This window comes from Penaeus vannamei, chromosome 10 (assembly GCF_042767895.1).
Source record: "Penaeus vannamei isolate JL-2024 chromosome 10, ASM4276789v1, whole genome shotgun sequence".
Taxonomy (NCBI): domain Eukaryota; kingdom Metazoa; phylum Arthropoda; class Malacostraca; order Decapoda; family Penaeidae; genus Penaeus; species Penaeus vannamei.
The window spans coordinates 12006913-12024412 of record NC_091558.1 but is presented as its reverse complement, the minus strand read 5'-3'; the positions used below and the strand labels follow the sequence as shown (position 1 = coordinate 12024412).

The 17500-nt window shown below is 47.1% G+C and overlaps 2 protein-coding genes across 3 annotated transcripts in view; one reads left to right on the top strand and one right to left on the bottom strand.

The window, feature by feature from the left end:
• Positions 1 to 17500, top strand: part of LOC113829338 (Y+L amino acid transporter 2) — a 223563-nt gene that overhangs the window by 36425 nt on the left and 169638 nt on the right. The window lies entirely within an intron of this gene.
• Positions 1 to 17500, bottom strand: part of LOC113821808 (short-chain dehydrogenase/reductase family 9C member 7) — a 19452-nt gene that overhangs the window by 856 nt on the left and 1096 nt on the right. Inside the window, exons 2-9 of the mRNA XM_027374335.2 lie at positions 14219 to 14607; positions 9327 to 9385; positions 8659 to 8812; positions 8145 to 8327; positions 1421 to 1553; positions 856 to 1066; positions 398 to 521; positions 1 to 145 (exon numbers count right to left, since the gene is read on the bottom strand). The exon at positions 1 to 145 is cut by the window's left edge and continues 856 nt beyond it. Of these exons, the coding sequence (XP_027230136.1) occupies positions 1 to 145; positions 398 to 521; positions 856 to 1066; positions 1421 to 1553; positions 8145 to 8327; positions 8659 to 8812; positions 9327 to 9385; positions 14219 to 14423 (1214 nt within the window). The 5' untranslated portion in view covers positions 14424 to 14607. The remainder of the gene's footprint in view (positions 146 to 397; positions 522 to 855; positions 1067 to 1420; positions 1554 to 8144; positions 8328 to 8658; positions 8813 to 9326; positions 9386 to 14218; positions 14608 to 17500) is intronic.

The following is a 17500-nucleotide window of genomic DNA, read 5'->3' as shown; positions in this document are numbered from 1 at the left end:
AACTTGGTTTCGGATTTGGGCGAGGGCGTCATGTCCTTCTTGTCCCAGTTGGGCATCGAGAACATTCGCTTTATTCTTGCTCCTTGAGGTCCCTGCACGCCCGGCCTGGGGCGTGGGTCCATCAGCAGCCGCTTCTTCTTGCGTTCTGTGGGCGGGAAAGGCGTGTTGCAGATTAATAGGGGAATCGATTATATTCCGTTTCAATTATATCCGTTATTATTCTCATCACATTTTATTCGTGATGTAAACAACCTTGGGAATTGGTAAACTGAACAAAAAGCGACCGAATCGTTACAAAAATCAAAAGTCAAAAGTCGACGAACAGCGGTCGCACTTAGTAAAGAAATAAATAACTTTCGATTTTTAACTTGCACAATAAAACACTTGAAATAAGTACCTGCAACATACGCAGGTGGCGTCTGTGGTTGGCTGCTGAGGAACAGGTGGTCGCGGACTTTGTCTGGCAGAGCGGAGAGTACCTTGGCTCTCACCTGCGTCACCACGCTAGGTACGTAGCGGCTCTGTTTGGCAAAAGGGTTGAAGGTAAGTATATGGGAATCGATTTTATGCAAAGGATTCGTCTAAAGTATGTCCTGAATGATGAGCAGTGATGGGTATTCAATATGGACTTTTTTCGTCCTCTTTCTTTTATTTATTCAACCTTATGTTTCTATATCTCTCCCTCTCCCTTTCCCACTGTCTTTCCCTTCACCACTCCCTCCCTTCTCCCTTCCTCTCTTCGTTCCTCTTTCCCTCCCTTCTCCCTCCCTCCTACCCCCCTCTCTCTCTCCCAACCTTCTCACTCCTTACCCCCACCCCCTCTCTCCCACCCTCTTTCCCTACACCTCCCCTCACCTTGGGGTCCTGCCCGGCCACGGCGTCCACCATATCGTCGACGACCTCCTTAATCTTCTCCGAGGGCTTGGCTCGGTTCAGGTGGGCGGAGATTGTTGTCTTAAAGTCCTTCATGTATTCGTCGCCGTAGGAATTCCTCACATCCTCGGGGCATTCCTCCCAGAACCTGTCGAGGGCGCGGTGGATGGGTCCTTCCTGGCTAATGGGCGTCCTGTGGGGGGAAGGAGGAGGGTCATTAGTCTATGATGATGAATGCCTCTTTGTGACGGGAGATGCTTTTTCAGTTCCGCTTAAACATTTGTCTTTCTACTAATCTACATATCTATATTTCTTTTTAACTATTTATACATCCACCTTGCCTGTCCCTTTATCTATCATCCATTCAATATGTCGTCCTAAATCATATTGTCCCATTACTAGAAAAAAAAACAGAGAAAACACAGAGAAAAAGAATACTAGCACATCCTAAACACAAACCCACATAGATTTACACACAAGACCAGACACACAAACACCACACAACACCAGGCACACCCGGAGAAGAAAGCACACACCCCAAACTCACCTGTAAAGTGTAGGCTCGACGGTGTGGACGGTGATGCCCCACTTCTGCATCTCCAACCTGAGTCCGTCGGCGAAGGAGACCGTCGCGTGCTTACTCATGCTGTAGGCCGTGAAGCCGGGGAAGGTGTAGCGTCCTGGGGGAGAGGGGGAGACGGGGGGTTAGCGGCGGAGTGCTTTAAGTGTGTGTGTGTGTGGGGGGGGGGGGGATTCCGAGGGGATGGAAGGAGAGGGGACGAAAGGAATTGAAGGCTAAAAGAGGGAGGCGAAGGGAACGAGACGTGGGACAGACAAACGGAGAGAGAGAGAGGCAGACAGAGAGACAGAGAGACAAAACACGAAGAAGAAAAAGAAATTTAAAAATTCATAGCTTATTAGAGTGAAATAATTGGATAATTTAAGAACATTGAAACGTAAAAAAAAAAAACACATGAATGTATATAATTACAAGTTTTAAATAACAATCTACTACTGGAACAAATTCCTATCTACAAACAAAAGAGCATCAAGCAAGACAAACATGAGTGAGCTGACCCCTTAATGTACGCAGTAAAAGATTATCATTATAAGCGGTCCTGTCATTAGAAGTGTCGTCAACAAAGACCTTGCTCTTACTCCAAAGACTATTGTTCCCAAGTAAGACTTAAGTGTTGCAATGAAGTCTCGCCCTAAAGGATAATTCAACGACAAGGACTCATTAAGAAAGGATGGCCGCAGCGGTAACGGACAAATGGCCCTTAGAAATCCCTTAAAGGCAAGATGCTTTCTAGGATTTGCGTGTAAGGCATTGCGTCTTAGGATTTATGTCTGGGGATTTGCATCTGAGGATCTACGTCTGGGGATTAACTTGCGAGCTAAGATTTACATCTGAGGATTTACGTCCGAGAAATTACGTCTTATAATCGACGTGTACGAAATTTCGCCAGAGGATTTCGGGTGGGCCTGAGGAAGTGGCATTCAAAGGGCTGGAGGGTTCACTCCGCCCACCCGCCCTCAGCCCACTCCTCGCATATTTCACACTTCTGCAACTCATCCTGCGTCTTTTGATTGTGGTACACCCACCTTCGCCTGCAGAAGCATTGTGTAGAGTTATTGTGCGAATGTGTGTGTGTGGGTGTATCGGGTGGGGGTGTGTGTATATGCAGGGGGTGTATGTTCGTAATAATAGTAATAATCGTAATTTAGGGTTTACTGTGACAGACTCTTGTGACTTCACTCAAATTGTGGCTGTTTGTTGTGTTTTGAACAACCCCCTGTGTATAGGAAATGGCCGGGGTTACCTTCCACTGGCGGTGAGGGGAAGTGAACCTGGGTCAGCAAGATTGCTTGACGAGAGCGCTCCCGCTGCATCACACACAACACACTATATATGTGTGTGTGTGTGTGTGTGTGTGTGACCTCTAATTGCATGTCTTGAGATTGCGTGCACGCGTTGACAACTTTACGAGAAATACTGAACCAAAATTCAAGCCTTAATAAAGTCGCTTACACTGAATGGAGTCGGTTTAAGAATGTCCATGTAATTGGAGACAGACGTCACTTATGAGTCTAAAACCCCGAGAGAGCGAGTGTAAGAGTTTGTAAGGAGGGAAGTGGGCGGGGCAAAGATCACAGCCTTACACATGAGCGGAACGAGAGGGAAACCGCCCCAAAACGCCTCTTGCCAAGGCCTTCCATTTCGGGGATTAAAAAAATAGTTTGCGAAGCTGATAGACTTCTTATTCCATTTTTTTTTTATTCTCTTTTGGGCTTTGTCTCCTGCAAGCGTGACTTTCATTTCCTTTATTTTTTGTTCTGTTATTTACGCGTACGATTTTCCTGGTCTCGGCGAATGGTTTTTGTCGAGGGGTTATTTTGTTATGACGTTTTGTAAACAACCCTTTTTTTCTCTTCCTTTATGAGGATAAAAACAGTGATGATGGATGAGGAGAGACGAAAGACGGAGGGTAGACGGAATGAAGGAGGATAGACGGAAGGATAAGAATAAGAAGGAATAGGGGGATAAGCGACAATAGGGAACAACCTTCGATCACGTCACGACCTTTCCGAGTTGATAGGACATGGGCAAAAAAGGCAAAGAGGCGAGAACACAGCATTATTATAATGTTGCCTCGTCACTCTTAGCAACAGCATCTAGCCATTTTTTTCTGCATAGATATCTGTTGTTTTGCTATGTGTGGCTCTCAGGGCTAGCCATGGGAATGTGTATGCGCTGGTATGTGTGTGTATGTGTTTCTGGTGAGTTTATTTTCTTGTGTGTGCGTGTGTGAATGGGGGAATGAGTAAGAGATACACAGATTGGAAGAGAGAGAGGGTGTATATATATATAGATATACATATATAAATGTGTGTGTGTGTACGGACAAAGGAATGTGTATTAGCGTGTTTGTTTGTATAGAACCTCCGTAGCCTTTATCTTGGTAACAAAGTCCCAACCGCAAATAGACTTCACGATGCCAATAGAGGAACTCGCAGGACTTCACCAACTGCGCTGCCTTCCCGCTCCAAGGCTACAGCTCGCCTCTGGGTGTTTGAACTCTCGGGCCGGCGGAACGAGGCCCCCTGCAAGTCACCGCGAGGCAAGGTCACTGCGGAGCCCGGAGGGAGGCTGGCAGGGAGGAGGGTGGGTGAAGGAGCGCCGAAGGGAGGCTCGGGTAAAGAGGTTGGGGGGGAGGGGGGAGGCGGAGGCTGACGGGCAAAGAGAGGGAGGAAGAAGCAAGGGAGATTGATGGAGGGAGAAGGGCAGGGAAAGGAAAAGGAAAGAGAGAGAAGGGCAGGGAGAGGGAGAGGAGAGAGAGAGAGAAGGGCAGGGAGAGGGAGAGGAGAGAGAGAGAAAGGGAAGAGAGGGAGAAGGGCAGGGAGAGGAAGAGGAGAGAGAGAGAGAGAAGAGGGTGGGGGAGGATTCTGATATGATATGATAAATTTGAGTAACCAAACAGTGTACATAAAGGGGTACGGATAGAACTAGAAGAGCGAGATAGAGAGAGAGAGAAGAGAGGGGGTCAGACAGACAAGAGAGAAAAAGCGACAAAAAAGTATAGGAAGAAAGATGGAGATTATTATGTAGCTCAAGGTTCAGGCAGTGTTTGTGTTTTTAAGAAGAGGAACTTGTTGCTTTAAAGAAAACGTGACACAAGTATTAAGACGAAGTTCGGGCGGAAGGACACAGGATGTTGGGTGTGTGTGCGTGTGTGTGTGTGTGTGTGTGTGTGTGTGTGTGTGTGCGTGTGTGTGTGTGTGTGTGTGTGTGTGTGTGTGTGTGTGTGTGTGTGTGTGTGCGTGTGTGTGTGTGAGAGAGAGAGAGAGAGAGTGTGTGTGTTTATCCGTATATGTTTCTTTTATATTTGCATATGCAACAGCTTACCTCTGCATGTATCTGCATGAGGTTATCTTGTGTGCAATGTTCTATAAATATTCGCCACATTCTTCTCCACAATAGCTTCCGGTAAGTAAGCGCTTTGACGTCAGCCTCCGCGACAAAGGATCGAGCCGGCAGAGGTCATTACGCTAAATAAACGCGGCAACTTTTATGCTCCGCGTGACTTTTGCTTTTGCAAAAAAAATGGAGAAGGGAGAAGGAAGATTCGAGAATTTTTCCCCAGATATTTCACATTTTCAGCAAGATTCGTACCGCGATAACTTTTCTAAAAGAAATCAAAGTAACAGAACACACGCATGCACCGACGGACGCGCGCGCGCGCGCACACACACACACACACACACACACACACACACACACACACACACACACACACACACACACACACACACACACACACACACACTCACACTCACACTCTCACACACTCATTCACATAAAAACAACAAACAAACAAATTAATAAAGTGAAACACAAAGGCACGCACGAACTCGCCCTGAAACCTATACGCAGCAGAGCCTGTTGGAGTTCTTGCCTGTCCACATGTCACAGTCATACGGAACAGCTGAATGCCAAGGCTTGCGTAAGGTTTATTCATTCATTCCGATATAGATGACATGCCTTCAGCGTTAAGTTACGTCGGTCAGGGAGAAAGGCCTTGGCTCTCGATATTCTCCTGTTTCAGCGATTAAACGCATTTCGTTTGATTGCGGAAAGATAGAGGAGGAGGGGAATAAGTAAAGGAATAAAGAAATTTATGAATGAAAAGATTGATTATGATATTGTGATTATTATCGATGTCATTATCATTATTATTACCGTTTTAATTTTCGTAGTTGTCATCGTCCTCATTATTTTTATAAGCATGATCTTTACTACTACTACTGTTATTATCACCATTAAAAGGAAACGACCAAAATAAAACAAAGACAGAAGCATCTCGGAGGGGAAGGGGGGGAGGGGGCGCACGTACACCCAAGGCACCACACAGGACGCGAAGGCCAACCGCAAGTGGGTGACATTGCCCTCAACTTCCCTTCGAGCGCACAAACAGCATAAGCACACGGGCGCGAGTAAACAGGCGACTCCATCAGATTTCCGGCCCAAACACCGGGATGAATCAGCCCTTCCTAGCAACATGGGACGTGGGAAAGAGGGCGCGAGGTTCTGCGAGGGGGGCTGCTGGCGGCGGGGACCTCGGCGTCGGGAGGGAACCTTTGGCTGAGGGAAGGGGGGTTCTCGAAGGGATTTTTAGGAAGAAGGTGTTTTTTTTTTCTTCTTCTCGGGGTTAGGAATGGCCTTTGGATTGTGAGAAGGAAGGACGTGCGTTGAGTTTCGGGAGAAGTTAAGACGTTTCTGGGAAGTTGGAAATGACGGGTTGTCACGGGGAGGAAATTTATGCGGCGCTGTGGATGCGGAGCTCGGTTCGCGGTCCGAATAGGCCTTTGGGAAAGAAGTCTCTGAAAGGGATGCAGAAGCGACGACGAAGCAATCTTCAAATGAGAGACTGAAGAATATTTTCTCTTAAGATTTTTTTTTCTAATGGAAAAATATTTGTGTGTGAGCCGGATTATCGCCAAGCGGAATGGAACAATAACATCGGATGATTTTACAGCGGGAATATTTTCTCGTTAATGAGGCGAGCGTAATGAGGAGCCTTTCGTCGCCCCCGAAGCTGCAACCACTTTTTGTGATCATAACCTCAGTAGGACTCGCCCGGGGGGGGGAGAGGGACTTCGGCTGTGTATTTCACAAGAGGTACACAACATTATCGGCAAATTGTATGTTTGTCAGAAGAGGTGTTTATGTGTGTCATTGTATTTTTTCTCTTTCGGGAATAAAAAATCAGTAACAATACACGAAAGAAGAAAAAATAATTTCCGCGTTTGGAAGGAAGTTTGGTTCTTAATGCGCTCTAACATAAGGGTGAAATCTGGTAATTGCTCTGTCATGCTGATGCCCTTGGAGCCCTGAGGCCAGTACACTCAACTCTTCAGTGAATGACTTCTTGGCATATCATTAATTCATCGAGAAAACAAAAAATAAAGATAAGGTCTAGCGGGTCTTTTAAACATCCCTTGGATTATCATTTTATCTGCGTCGGTTTAGTAGCCGTGCTTGCGCTTCTAAAGGCACCCGACTGCGTAATTGTTCATGTTCGTGTGTGTGTGTGTGTGTGTATGTAATGTCCTAAATGTCTGTATGCTCGACGCGGTGAGAATTATCATGCCTCCGCCACCTTGGGAATCCGTGCGTATCGTAGGCACTGTGATATGTTATCGTAACAAGTCTCACCCAGCTGCAGCGAGCACGGAAATCACCCGAAACGATGTCCGTGGCGAGAACAGCCTCCTACGACCCTCCTACGACCTTCCGTCATCCGCGCTCTCCCACGACCTCGTCCCACTGTCCCCAAAAGCACGGTCGTGTTTCTTTCTGCTTCGGATCTGCCTTCAGCCGCGCCCCATGCTCAGCCGGCCTCCGTTGCATGGGGCCGGGATGGACAGCGGGTGCTTGGTTTCGTGTTCATGTTGATAACACGCATGTGCAGTTCTTACCAAGTACACTTACTTGCCGCTCGCAAACTTACACATGCACACACACACGCACACACATGCCTTGCTCTCTCATGCGTATCAATACCTCGCTGTTTTTCTACGTATTGGGAAAGCTTTCAAGTTACATTGTTAATACTTTTTCGATGACTTCTAGATGAATGCACTTTCTCTTCTCCTTTCTGAGTATTTCAAGTCATTTTTTTAAACAGGAAATACAAGCTATCAATCCGACCCTAGTTTTGCATTTTTATGAGGCGTTATGAGGTAATTGTGGCCAGATTATGATGCACGTTCACGCTTCACCTCCTTTCCCACTCTTCGACCCGGCGCCGCGAAACCGTTCGACGTCGACGAGGCAACCAAATAAAAGAATAAAAAAGAAACGAAAATAAAAGATTAACGTGAAAATCTGCCGAGTCATCAGCCCAGGGGTATTTATTCAACACGGGAGGAGTGGAGGGGTGGATGTGTGAGAATGTGTGTTTCTCGTGGGGTTTGGGAGTTCGTGGCTCGAGATGCTCAAAATATCAAAGGATATCAGAGGATTTCCGGACGTCGGGCGGGCTTGCATATCGTGTCTCTTCGGGATGTCAAATCATCAGAGAAAAAACACATTTATGACGAAAAACTTATCAGTGCGTAGATAAAACGGTTAAAAAAAAGAGCATATCCTAACCAGAGCCTAATGCATATACTCCCCGAAATCCTCACAAAGTCCACAAAGGAAAATACGATCAATCAAAACGTAAAATTTGCCCAAACGAATTCCCGAAAGAAGCCCTCCGTCTCACCTGCCAGGGACGCCACGAGCACGATCCTGCCGCTGGACTTCCTGAGCAGCGGCAGGAAGGTCTTGGTGACGCGGATGGGGCCCAGGGAGTTGACTTCGTAGACGCGGCGGTACTCGGCGATGGGGCACCACTCGATCTCCGTGAAGGCCGCGATGCCGGCGTTGTTCACGACGGCCCACAGGTCTGCGGGAGGCGAAGGTCATGGCTGAAGGGGGCTGGCGGGGATGGTGACTGAATTTGTGTAGGGTGTGTGTGTGTGTGTGTGTGTGCGTGTGTGTGTGTGTGTGCGTGTGTGTGTGCGTGCGTGCGTGTATGTGTGTGTGTGTGTGTATGTGCATGTGCGTGTGCGTGTGTGTTTATGTGTGTGTGTAGAGGGAGGGATATTTTACGGTTTACAATAATATCATCACAATCTCCCCCCAAAACCCCCTATTTCCCCCTTCCTTCTTCCAGAGCCCCCCCTCCCTCCTCCAATAGCACCCCCTCCCCACCGCCATCATCTCCCGCTCCTCACCTAGACTCCCGAGGTCGTCCTCGATGAACTTGTAGGCGGCTCGCACCTCGTCCTCCTTCGTGACGTCGAGGCTCACCACCGTCAGCTTCGACGAGGTCTCGAGTTTGAGCGAGGTGGCGCCGGTGCCGTCGGGCTGGAGGCACCCTGCGTACACCTGGAGAAAGGGAGAGAAGGAGGAAAATTGATAATGAGGACAGCGGGACGCGGCAGAGGACGGGGAAGGCAACGCGTCCAGTACGGGTGAAGAGAGAGAAAGAGAGAGAGAGAGCGCGAGAAGGGGAGAGCGAGAGGGTGGGAAAGAGAGAGAGAGAGAGAGAGAGAACATGTTTACACAGCCGGTTCTGCGAAGTCTAGGAAACCGCGCGCCAATTCCCGAAATTTCTCCGCGATTAGAATGCCGAGTTGGGAATCGAGACAAGAGTGTAAATAATAACAATGATAATGAGAATACAGCTATATCAGTGCTACTAATTATAGCAATAATAACTCCACTATTAATTAACTATGAAAATGATAATAAGAATGGCAATGCTACTGATAATGTAAATGATAATAAAGATAATAATAATTATTATTATTATCATAATGTTAACCTGCCTCGAAATCAACATACAGACGAATGGATAAGTGAACGAAGAGGAAAACGCGACCGTATTTTAGCGACTCACCTTAAAGCCCAGTTTATCGAGGCTTATTGCCAGCAGCCTCCCGAAGCCTGAGTCACAGCCTGTGGAGAGAAGGGAAATCGACTGTAACATCATAAAACACGTGGGAAAAACAGGCTCTGATTCTACTTCGATGATTTGGTTATCTCTTGAACCCTCTTGAAACTACGCTATGAACGATATATAAAGAGAGAATGGAATAAATCAAGACGCATCTGCCAATGGTGTGCATATAAACATACGGAAGAAAATTAAAAACATACAGCAACTCGGGTCAAACCTTCACTAACTAAACGCGACTCCCAAACGTCATTCAAGAGATTACAAAAGACTCAGGTAAAGGGAAAACAAAGAAGCTGTTTGTGTTTATCCGTGACGTACTTCCTATAGGCTCTCCCGACCGTCCCTTCTCTCTGGGAAGATTTTATTTTGGAGAGGAAACGAAACATGACGCAAAGATCTTCGTCCTGACAGGATACAACAAGGTGACCGGAACGAAAAGTCATTGAAGTCATTTCCAAGTTGTTGTTGTTGTTGTTTTTTAAGGATGGTGGAGGTATGTATCCTTCTTTGTCACGTAAACATACATGGCGAGTATATGTGGTGTTTGTGTTGTTGTTTGTATTTTTTTTAGTAAGATTGGTAATTGAATGTACGTGTGTTTGCTGCGTTAGGTTACTGGGGTATGATCCTAAGATAGTAAATGTGATTGTGAGGCAATACCATAGAAATCGGATTGTAAACCAAATGCAGTAATCAATATATTTAAAGAACATGAAGGAGAACAAACGTGGTCAAAACAATCATACTATAATGCTTAATCATTATGAAATTTTCTGTATTCAAATCAGGTGGCTAATTAGACATTTAGAGAGAGTTAAAGGAGAGACACCAAAATGGCAACATCTATGACGTCACATCCTCAAGTACCCCCCGATGATAAGGCAGGTTGGGACAGAGATAAATGGGTCAAATTATTTTTACGTGGCGCTTCGAATATGTAAATGAGACGTTATATAAGCAAGATTAATATTCTGTAATTGCAATCTTACAATGCGTTGCAGAGTTGTCAGTTCATAATTCATTCCCGAGTACTTATGGGATTGAAGACTCTGACCTTCCGTTTATGTTAATGCTTGTTGCAATAGCTAACGAGTTGATAGAATAAATGCATGTGTCAAGACGGGAACTCGGAGAGATACTGGACAAGGAAAAATATGTGTTGCAGATTTCAGTACAAGTCTACTTTCAAGTATCTCAATGTTGCTCTTACGTATGTGTATAAGAACTTGAACAATCACTCCTCGGCACTTGAGGCAATTAATATAACAATTAAGCCGAGAGGCAGTCAATAATCTACGGACCTATAAATAGCATCAAGCATTTACTATGCAATATTTTTAAAGAAATTTCCATTCATGTATTGCATTAGAGATCAACAGTTCAACATTAGCGCGAATGGCAAACGTTGCAGGGTGATTGCCCAGGTTTAGGTGGGTGGGGGGGCGGGGGTGAGAGGAGGGGGTAGCGGGTAAGAAGGAAAGATTTTGCTCTGACCTGAGGGTGTTATTACGGGGAGGGGGGCGGGGGAGGTTGAACTGGATAATGGAAAGTGTGTCTTTGTATGGAGTTATGTATGTGTATTCGTGTATGATTTGGCTGTGGTGGAGTGTCTGTTTTGTGCGAGTGTGTGTGTGTGAGTGTGTGTGTGTATGTGTGAGCGAATGAGTGTGTGTGTGTGTGTGTGTGTGTGTGTGTGTTTAAGCGAGCGAGTGAGTATGTGTGTATGTGTGTAAGGGGGGGAGGGGGTATGCATGTATGTGTCCGTGCGTGTACTTATGTGTACTTAGGGGTGTGTTTCAAAAAATACTGCGAAAATGCGCGACATCCCAAGACGTCCAAATTCGCCTTCACTCCGCACGTTCTGCCTGTGCGTGTTTTCTCTTCTCTCTTCTTCTGCTTTCTCCTATTTTCTTTCTTTTTGTTCCTCGCCTCCTCTTTCTGTCTCTCTACGCCCTTCCGTGTTTTCTACTTCCTAGCATCGCCAACACTCCCTCTGCACTCCGCCCTGAAGTCAAATGCTGATGCCCTTGGGTACGGGACGGAGGGGGGCGGGGGGGGGGGGGGTAGGCAGAGGGCAAACACTGGATCGATCCTTCACTCTCGGGGCATGAGATAAAATGGAGGGCGTGGGAAGGAGGAAGAGGAGGAGAGAATAGAAGAAGAAGAAGTGGAGGAGGACGAAGGAATAAAAGAGAAGAAAAAAGGGACATGAGATATTGAAAAAATAGAGGGCATGGGAAGGAGGAAGAGGAGGAGAGAATAGAAGAAGAAGAGGAGGAAGATGAAGGAGTAAAAGAGAAAAGAAGGGGTATGAAAGGAGGAAAAGGAAGTGGGAGAAGAGGAGAAGGTGAGAGGTGGCACAGGGGAGGATAAGGAAGAAGGAAGTAGAAGAGATGGAAGGAAGCAGAGAGACAGAAAGAGGAGGCAAGGAAGTAGATAAAAAAATAGAGAAAGGAGAAGATGAGAGAAGAGAAAAACACAGAAAACGGAGGAAGACATAAAGGAATAGAGGAGAAAGAGGAAGAGGAGGATGCAGCAGAGGTGAGACTAGGAAGGGGAAGGGGGGAGAGAGAGGTGGACGTGGGAGTAACGAAGCGAATGAAGGTATAATTGGAGTGGTAATGACGGAAATGAGGATTGCAAGCCCTGTTGGTGCGGGGCGGAGCAGACGTCGGTGGGTTTATGGGCGCGCTTGGTAATGAATTCGTACACACAGTCGTACGTACACCGACGGGCATACACACATGGACACACACACGCACACACGTATGTCCGCAGTCGGGTCTCCACACACAGCATACGCATGTACACGATATTGCACCTACACATACACGCGCATGCGGCCTCGGATACCAAGAGTCACACCCATATATGCATGTATGTCCGCAATCACGAACACGCACACGCACGCACGCACACACACACACACACACACACACACACACACACACACACACACACACACACACACACACACACACACACACACACACACACACACACACGTACGCGCACACAAGCACGCACACACACACGCACGCACGCACGCACGCACACACGCACACGCACACGCACACACACACACACACACACACACACACACACACACACACACACACACACACACACACACACACACACACACATACACACACACATACACACACACATACGCACACACGTACGCACACACGTACGCACACACGTACACACACACGCACGCACGCACATACACATACATACACAGGCAGATAAATGCACAGACAAAGTGAGGAAGGTGAAAAGTGCGCCATAACTCCTCCCACCGTCCTCCGCTCGAGAGACGATTTTCAGGACTTCCTTTTTTCACAAGAAATGATTCCTTCTCCTTATTCCCTTCGCTGCAAATAAGATTCACGAAAATACATTAAAGAGGATGACTTGTGGCTTCGTCCGGCAGGAGGAGGAGGAGGAGGACCTCGCCCGAGCATTTCCTGACGGCGGAGGAGGGCGTCAATTTAGCGCGTCTCGTAAAGCACGGGGAAATGGCCGCTAATAAGTAACCGTCGGGATGGCTGTCAATTCAGTGTGACTTTCCTCCCTCTTGTATTTTTTTTTTTTTTTGGGGGGGGGGGTGGGGGGGCGGTTATCAGAATCTCGGTTTGAAGGGTTTTTTCCCGAAGTAACTCTCCTGAAGGAATTCCTCCGGAGTATATCACCTGAAGTGTCTCTTCTGTCTTATGAAGTGACTCTCCAGAAGGAATTTCTCCGAAGTATATCTCCTGAAGTCACGCTTCTGAAGCGAGTCCAATGATGTGACTCTCCTGCAAGAATTCTACTTGTCATTTTCCTAAAGGACCTCTCCGTTATCCCCTCCTGCTGTTCCTTATGACGCAACGATGACGTCGAACTTCAGGCTGCTGATATCTCATTTCAGTGACGTCAGATTCTCGAGTTTTACGTTTCAGAGGACCAGTGACAAACGCAGAAGTCAAAGGTCATTTTTAGTTAAGATATGTCATATCCTATTTGGTATCGTAAGTGGGTACATATTTGTGGTTCGTTAATTACTCCTGTTGCAACATATCAAATGATCTCAAGGCTTCTTTTTTGACATTGAGTAATCTCTGTTATCTTAGTTATCACCAAGGGGCTGAAGGGGACCATTTCGAGGTATTCAGAGAGAGAGAAAAGTTATTGTCCGCCACTAAACAACAGCGACAAAATCGCCTCTACAGTTGGATAAACATGTCTGAGAGAAAGTTTTCATAAGCCTAGAGTTAGGTCTCCGCCTCTGGCTGAGGTTACCTGGCCCTTCTACCTGCCCCTCTCGAGAGAAATGATCAGGAAGTGTCCCTGGATGCCCGTCCAGCTATCCGGGCTGCCCTTCCTCCTGGCCCAACGAAGGACACTCGAAGGGCATCCCACGAGATAACAAAGCGACTTGGCTTCAGTGCGTAGAATGTTAGCTGAGGCTCCTTTTCCGAAACTCTCATGTCTGTCCCGTTGATGGAGTTCTTTGTATTTCTCTGTCAGGGTTGTCGTTCCTCCTAACCGAGCCAAGGGCAGTCAGAGGGCGTTCAATAGTATAACGCTACACAGCTTCACTGCGTTAAACATTCGGTGAGGCTTCCTCTTCGACGTTCAGCTGTAACAAGCACCTCCTTGCCGTTGCGTCTATGCAAGACTGAACTTCAGTAATGTGAGACCGTTTCTGAAGCGCACCTGCCTATCCCGCCGATACCGTTCCCCTACGCTTCCCCTCTCCGGGCCGCCGTTCCCCCTGCCCAGGCGGAAGAAGACAAAGAGTAGTACACAGGGTAACAAATCGAGGCTCCCGCTCCGGAACTCACCTGTGATGAGCACCGCCTTGCCGTTGCCGTCGATGTTCTTCCTCGGCATGGCGTTCATCGCCGCCTTCATCGCCCAGTCGCCGATGTGGGCGGCCATAAGACCCAGGGCGAGCCACGAGACCGCCCACGACCGCTGCGAGACGATGACGAGCGCCACCCACGCCAGGAGCCACGCGGCCACCATGTGGTACCAGGTCATGCCCATGCTGAAGGAGGCTTAGGATTAGGAACAGGGAGGGGTATTCTCGGGTATCTGGAGGGCCTCCTGGACGCGTCGTAGGACGAGACGGCGAAGGGCCTGCTCGGCGGCGGCGGCGGCGGCGAGGACGAAGCGGCGTCTCCGGGAGCGGTCTTGCTACTCGCGCATCACAGCGACCGCGAGCATCAGGCTGGGAACAGAAGGCAGGAAAGATTAACATCAAACCAGAATTACCTGTATTGCTAAACGAATATGAATAAATAGATGGCTATGAATATAATGCTTGTTTTTATGGGCCTTCATATGTTCCTTATCATGTGAACCAGCAGTTTCGAATCCTGTTTCCGAAACACTGACTCGTAATGGCTCGTGTCTCGCATAAAGGAGACGACACTCGCCGTTGGTTAGTGAACGCACACACATACACACACAAACAAGGACGTCGATACACCAACACAACGCACACATACGCGCGCTCTTCCTCACACAAAGGAAACCCCACGAAATAAGGGTCGCTCTTTAATTCACTCTTCATTGCTCTCTGTCCTTCGCGTGCGCCCAAACGCCGCTCTCGGGAGGATTTCTGCGAATAATTTCCCGAGGAGGGACGCGAAAGCCGGAATGCCAAGGAGTTTGTTTGGTTTTTTACAGTTATGGTGGGAGGAAAAGCATTTTTCTGTCGGATTCTAGTTTCTGTTTGTTTCTCTCTTCCTCTCTCTTCTCTCTTTCGCTTCACCATCACTCTTCTATATCTGTCGATCTATCTATCTATCTATCTATCTATCTATATATATATATATATATATATATATATATATATATATATATATATATATATATCAATCTATCTGTCAATCTCTGTCAATCTATCTATCCATCCATCCATCCATCCATCCATCCATCCATCCATCCATCCATCCATCCATCCATCCACCCATCCACCCACCCACCCATCCATCCATCCATCCATCCATCCACCCACCCATCCATCCATCCACCCACCCACCCATCCATCCATCCATCCATCCATCCATCTATCCATCCATTCACCCACCCAACCAACCATCCACTCACCCACCCTCCACCCATCCCCCTCATCCTATACGGAAAAAAGTAACACAAACAACCAACGAGTAAAAAAGAACAAGTAACGAGTCTGGCGTGATGCGGAATTCCCTTCCTCCTCGCCAATAAAATTTGCATACTAATTCGGCCGGATAAACGAAGCGCATCTCGGAAGCGGTTTACGGAGCGAGAAAGCACTCTGGGACGTCTACGGTTTCCTTCAAGAAATTTGCATAATCCGATTGTTGTTGGAAAGGAGAGGAGTTGGGGGATTTGAGTCTTGGAAGAGGGAGTTAGTATGTGGGAAGCAATGCGTTAGATTAATGGTAGGATGAAGGAAAGAATTCCGTAATGATTAATAATGAAAACTGATCGACGAATGTGTTATTTTGTTAAAAAGAACAAGGAAAAAAATATTTATACATATATATATATATATATGTGTGTGTGTGTGTGTGTGTGTGTGTGTGTGTGTGTGTGTGTGTGTGTGTGTGTGTAGTTAAAGGAATGAATTCGGATATAGGTACGAAAAAAAAATCTTAGAAATAAGAAAAAGTAACGAAAATACGCCAGCGTTTCGCCATAAAAGTACGTTCATGAAAGCGTTATCACAGATGAGGCAACACGAGAAGCAATGAATACGAGAATAAGCACAATAAAGCGAGACTCCTAATGCCTTAGCTATCTAGACGTAAGACCGACAATATAACACGTAACCCATTCTTGGCGTTATCTCCCTCTCTATCTCTATAACATTTTTATCGCCGACAAGTGCGTAGTTGGTCGACTGTTATCAGTAGAGGCATATCCGCTTATCTTATCGTTTTTTTTTTTTTTTGTCCTTCTCCTTATCAGGATTTACCTGTGTATGGCAACGTCCTTGCTCGTGAATGTACCAGGCGGGGTTCGGGCGGCCGCGCCGATATCAGCAGGAAGTTCAGATCAGCCCCATTAGGTGTCGCTTCCATGTCTGCGCTCTCTCTCTCTCTCTCTCTCTCTCTCTCTCTCTCTCTCTCTCTCTCTCTCTCTCTCTCTCTCTCTCTCTCTCTCTCTCTCTCTCTCTCTCTCTCCATCCTCCTCCTCACCCTCGCTCTCACCCTCCCTCATTTTTCCTCCCTCATTCTCCCTCTTGCTATTCACACAATTGCTAAATAGATGAATAACTGCACAGTAAATAGTTTCTACCTAATTACTAAAAACATTTATGCACATAGTGGAGTACTCAGACAAACACACGGACAACAAAACACCGAAACATACAGACATATGGCAAAAAAAGGAGACACAAACAGCGATGACTGACACATCGTTGGCATATGTGGGGGGAGGGGGGGGGGCACTAGCACCCGAGGGGAAACATAACACTAGTTCTTGCTAGTTCTTCGGCGTGTGAACCTCCCTGCGTCGTTATCCCCCGCCCACACACGCGCATCTACCCCCCTGCGAGAACGAGTGAAAATACAGGCTTTTTCTCCCGTGATACCCAACCCCACGGATGGGAAAATGGGAAATCATACACTGAGAATGACAGAGAGAGAGGAAGAGAAAAGGTGAAAGATTAAGAGAGAGAGAGAGGAGGAGGAGAAGGACAAGGACAAGGACAAGAAAGAGAAAAAGGAGAAGAAAGGGAGGAAGGAAGGGCGAGGGTGGCAATGGATCTCCTCCGCCGCCGCCACAAACTTGACCCACGACCCTCGACCGCAATTGATGTCTCATTCATAAACTGAGGCATCTTGGCTTGCGTGGAAACTGCATCTAAAAGTTCGGGAGGATTCTCTGCCTGCGTCGTCGATATTTTGCTTTGCGTGCGTTTATTTGTTTTGTTTTGTTTTCCTTTGCGTGGGCACTGAATGGTTGGTTGAGCAGTCATTTAGATTCAGAATTGAGGGACGGTTATTACTTGTCAGATTCGTGCGAATGGAATGGATTAAAGACAGTAACGAGGAAGGGAAGGAGGAAGGAGGAAGTGGGTTGGAGAGGAAGAGATAGAGGAAAGGGAATTAGCGAGGAGAGTGTGA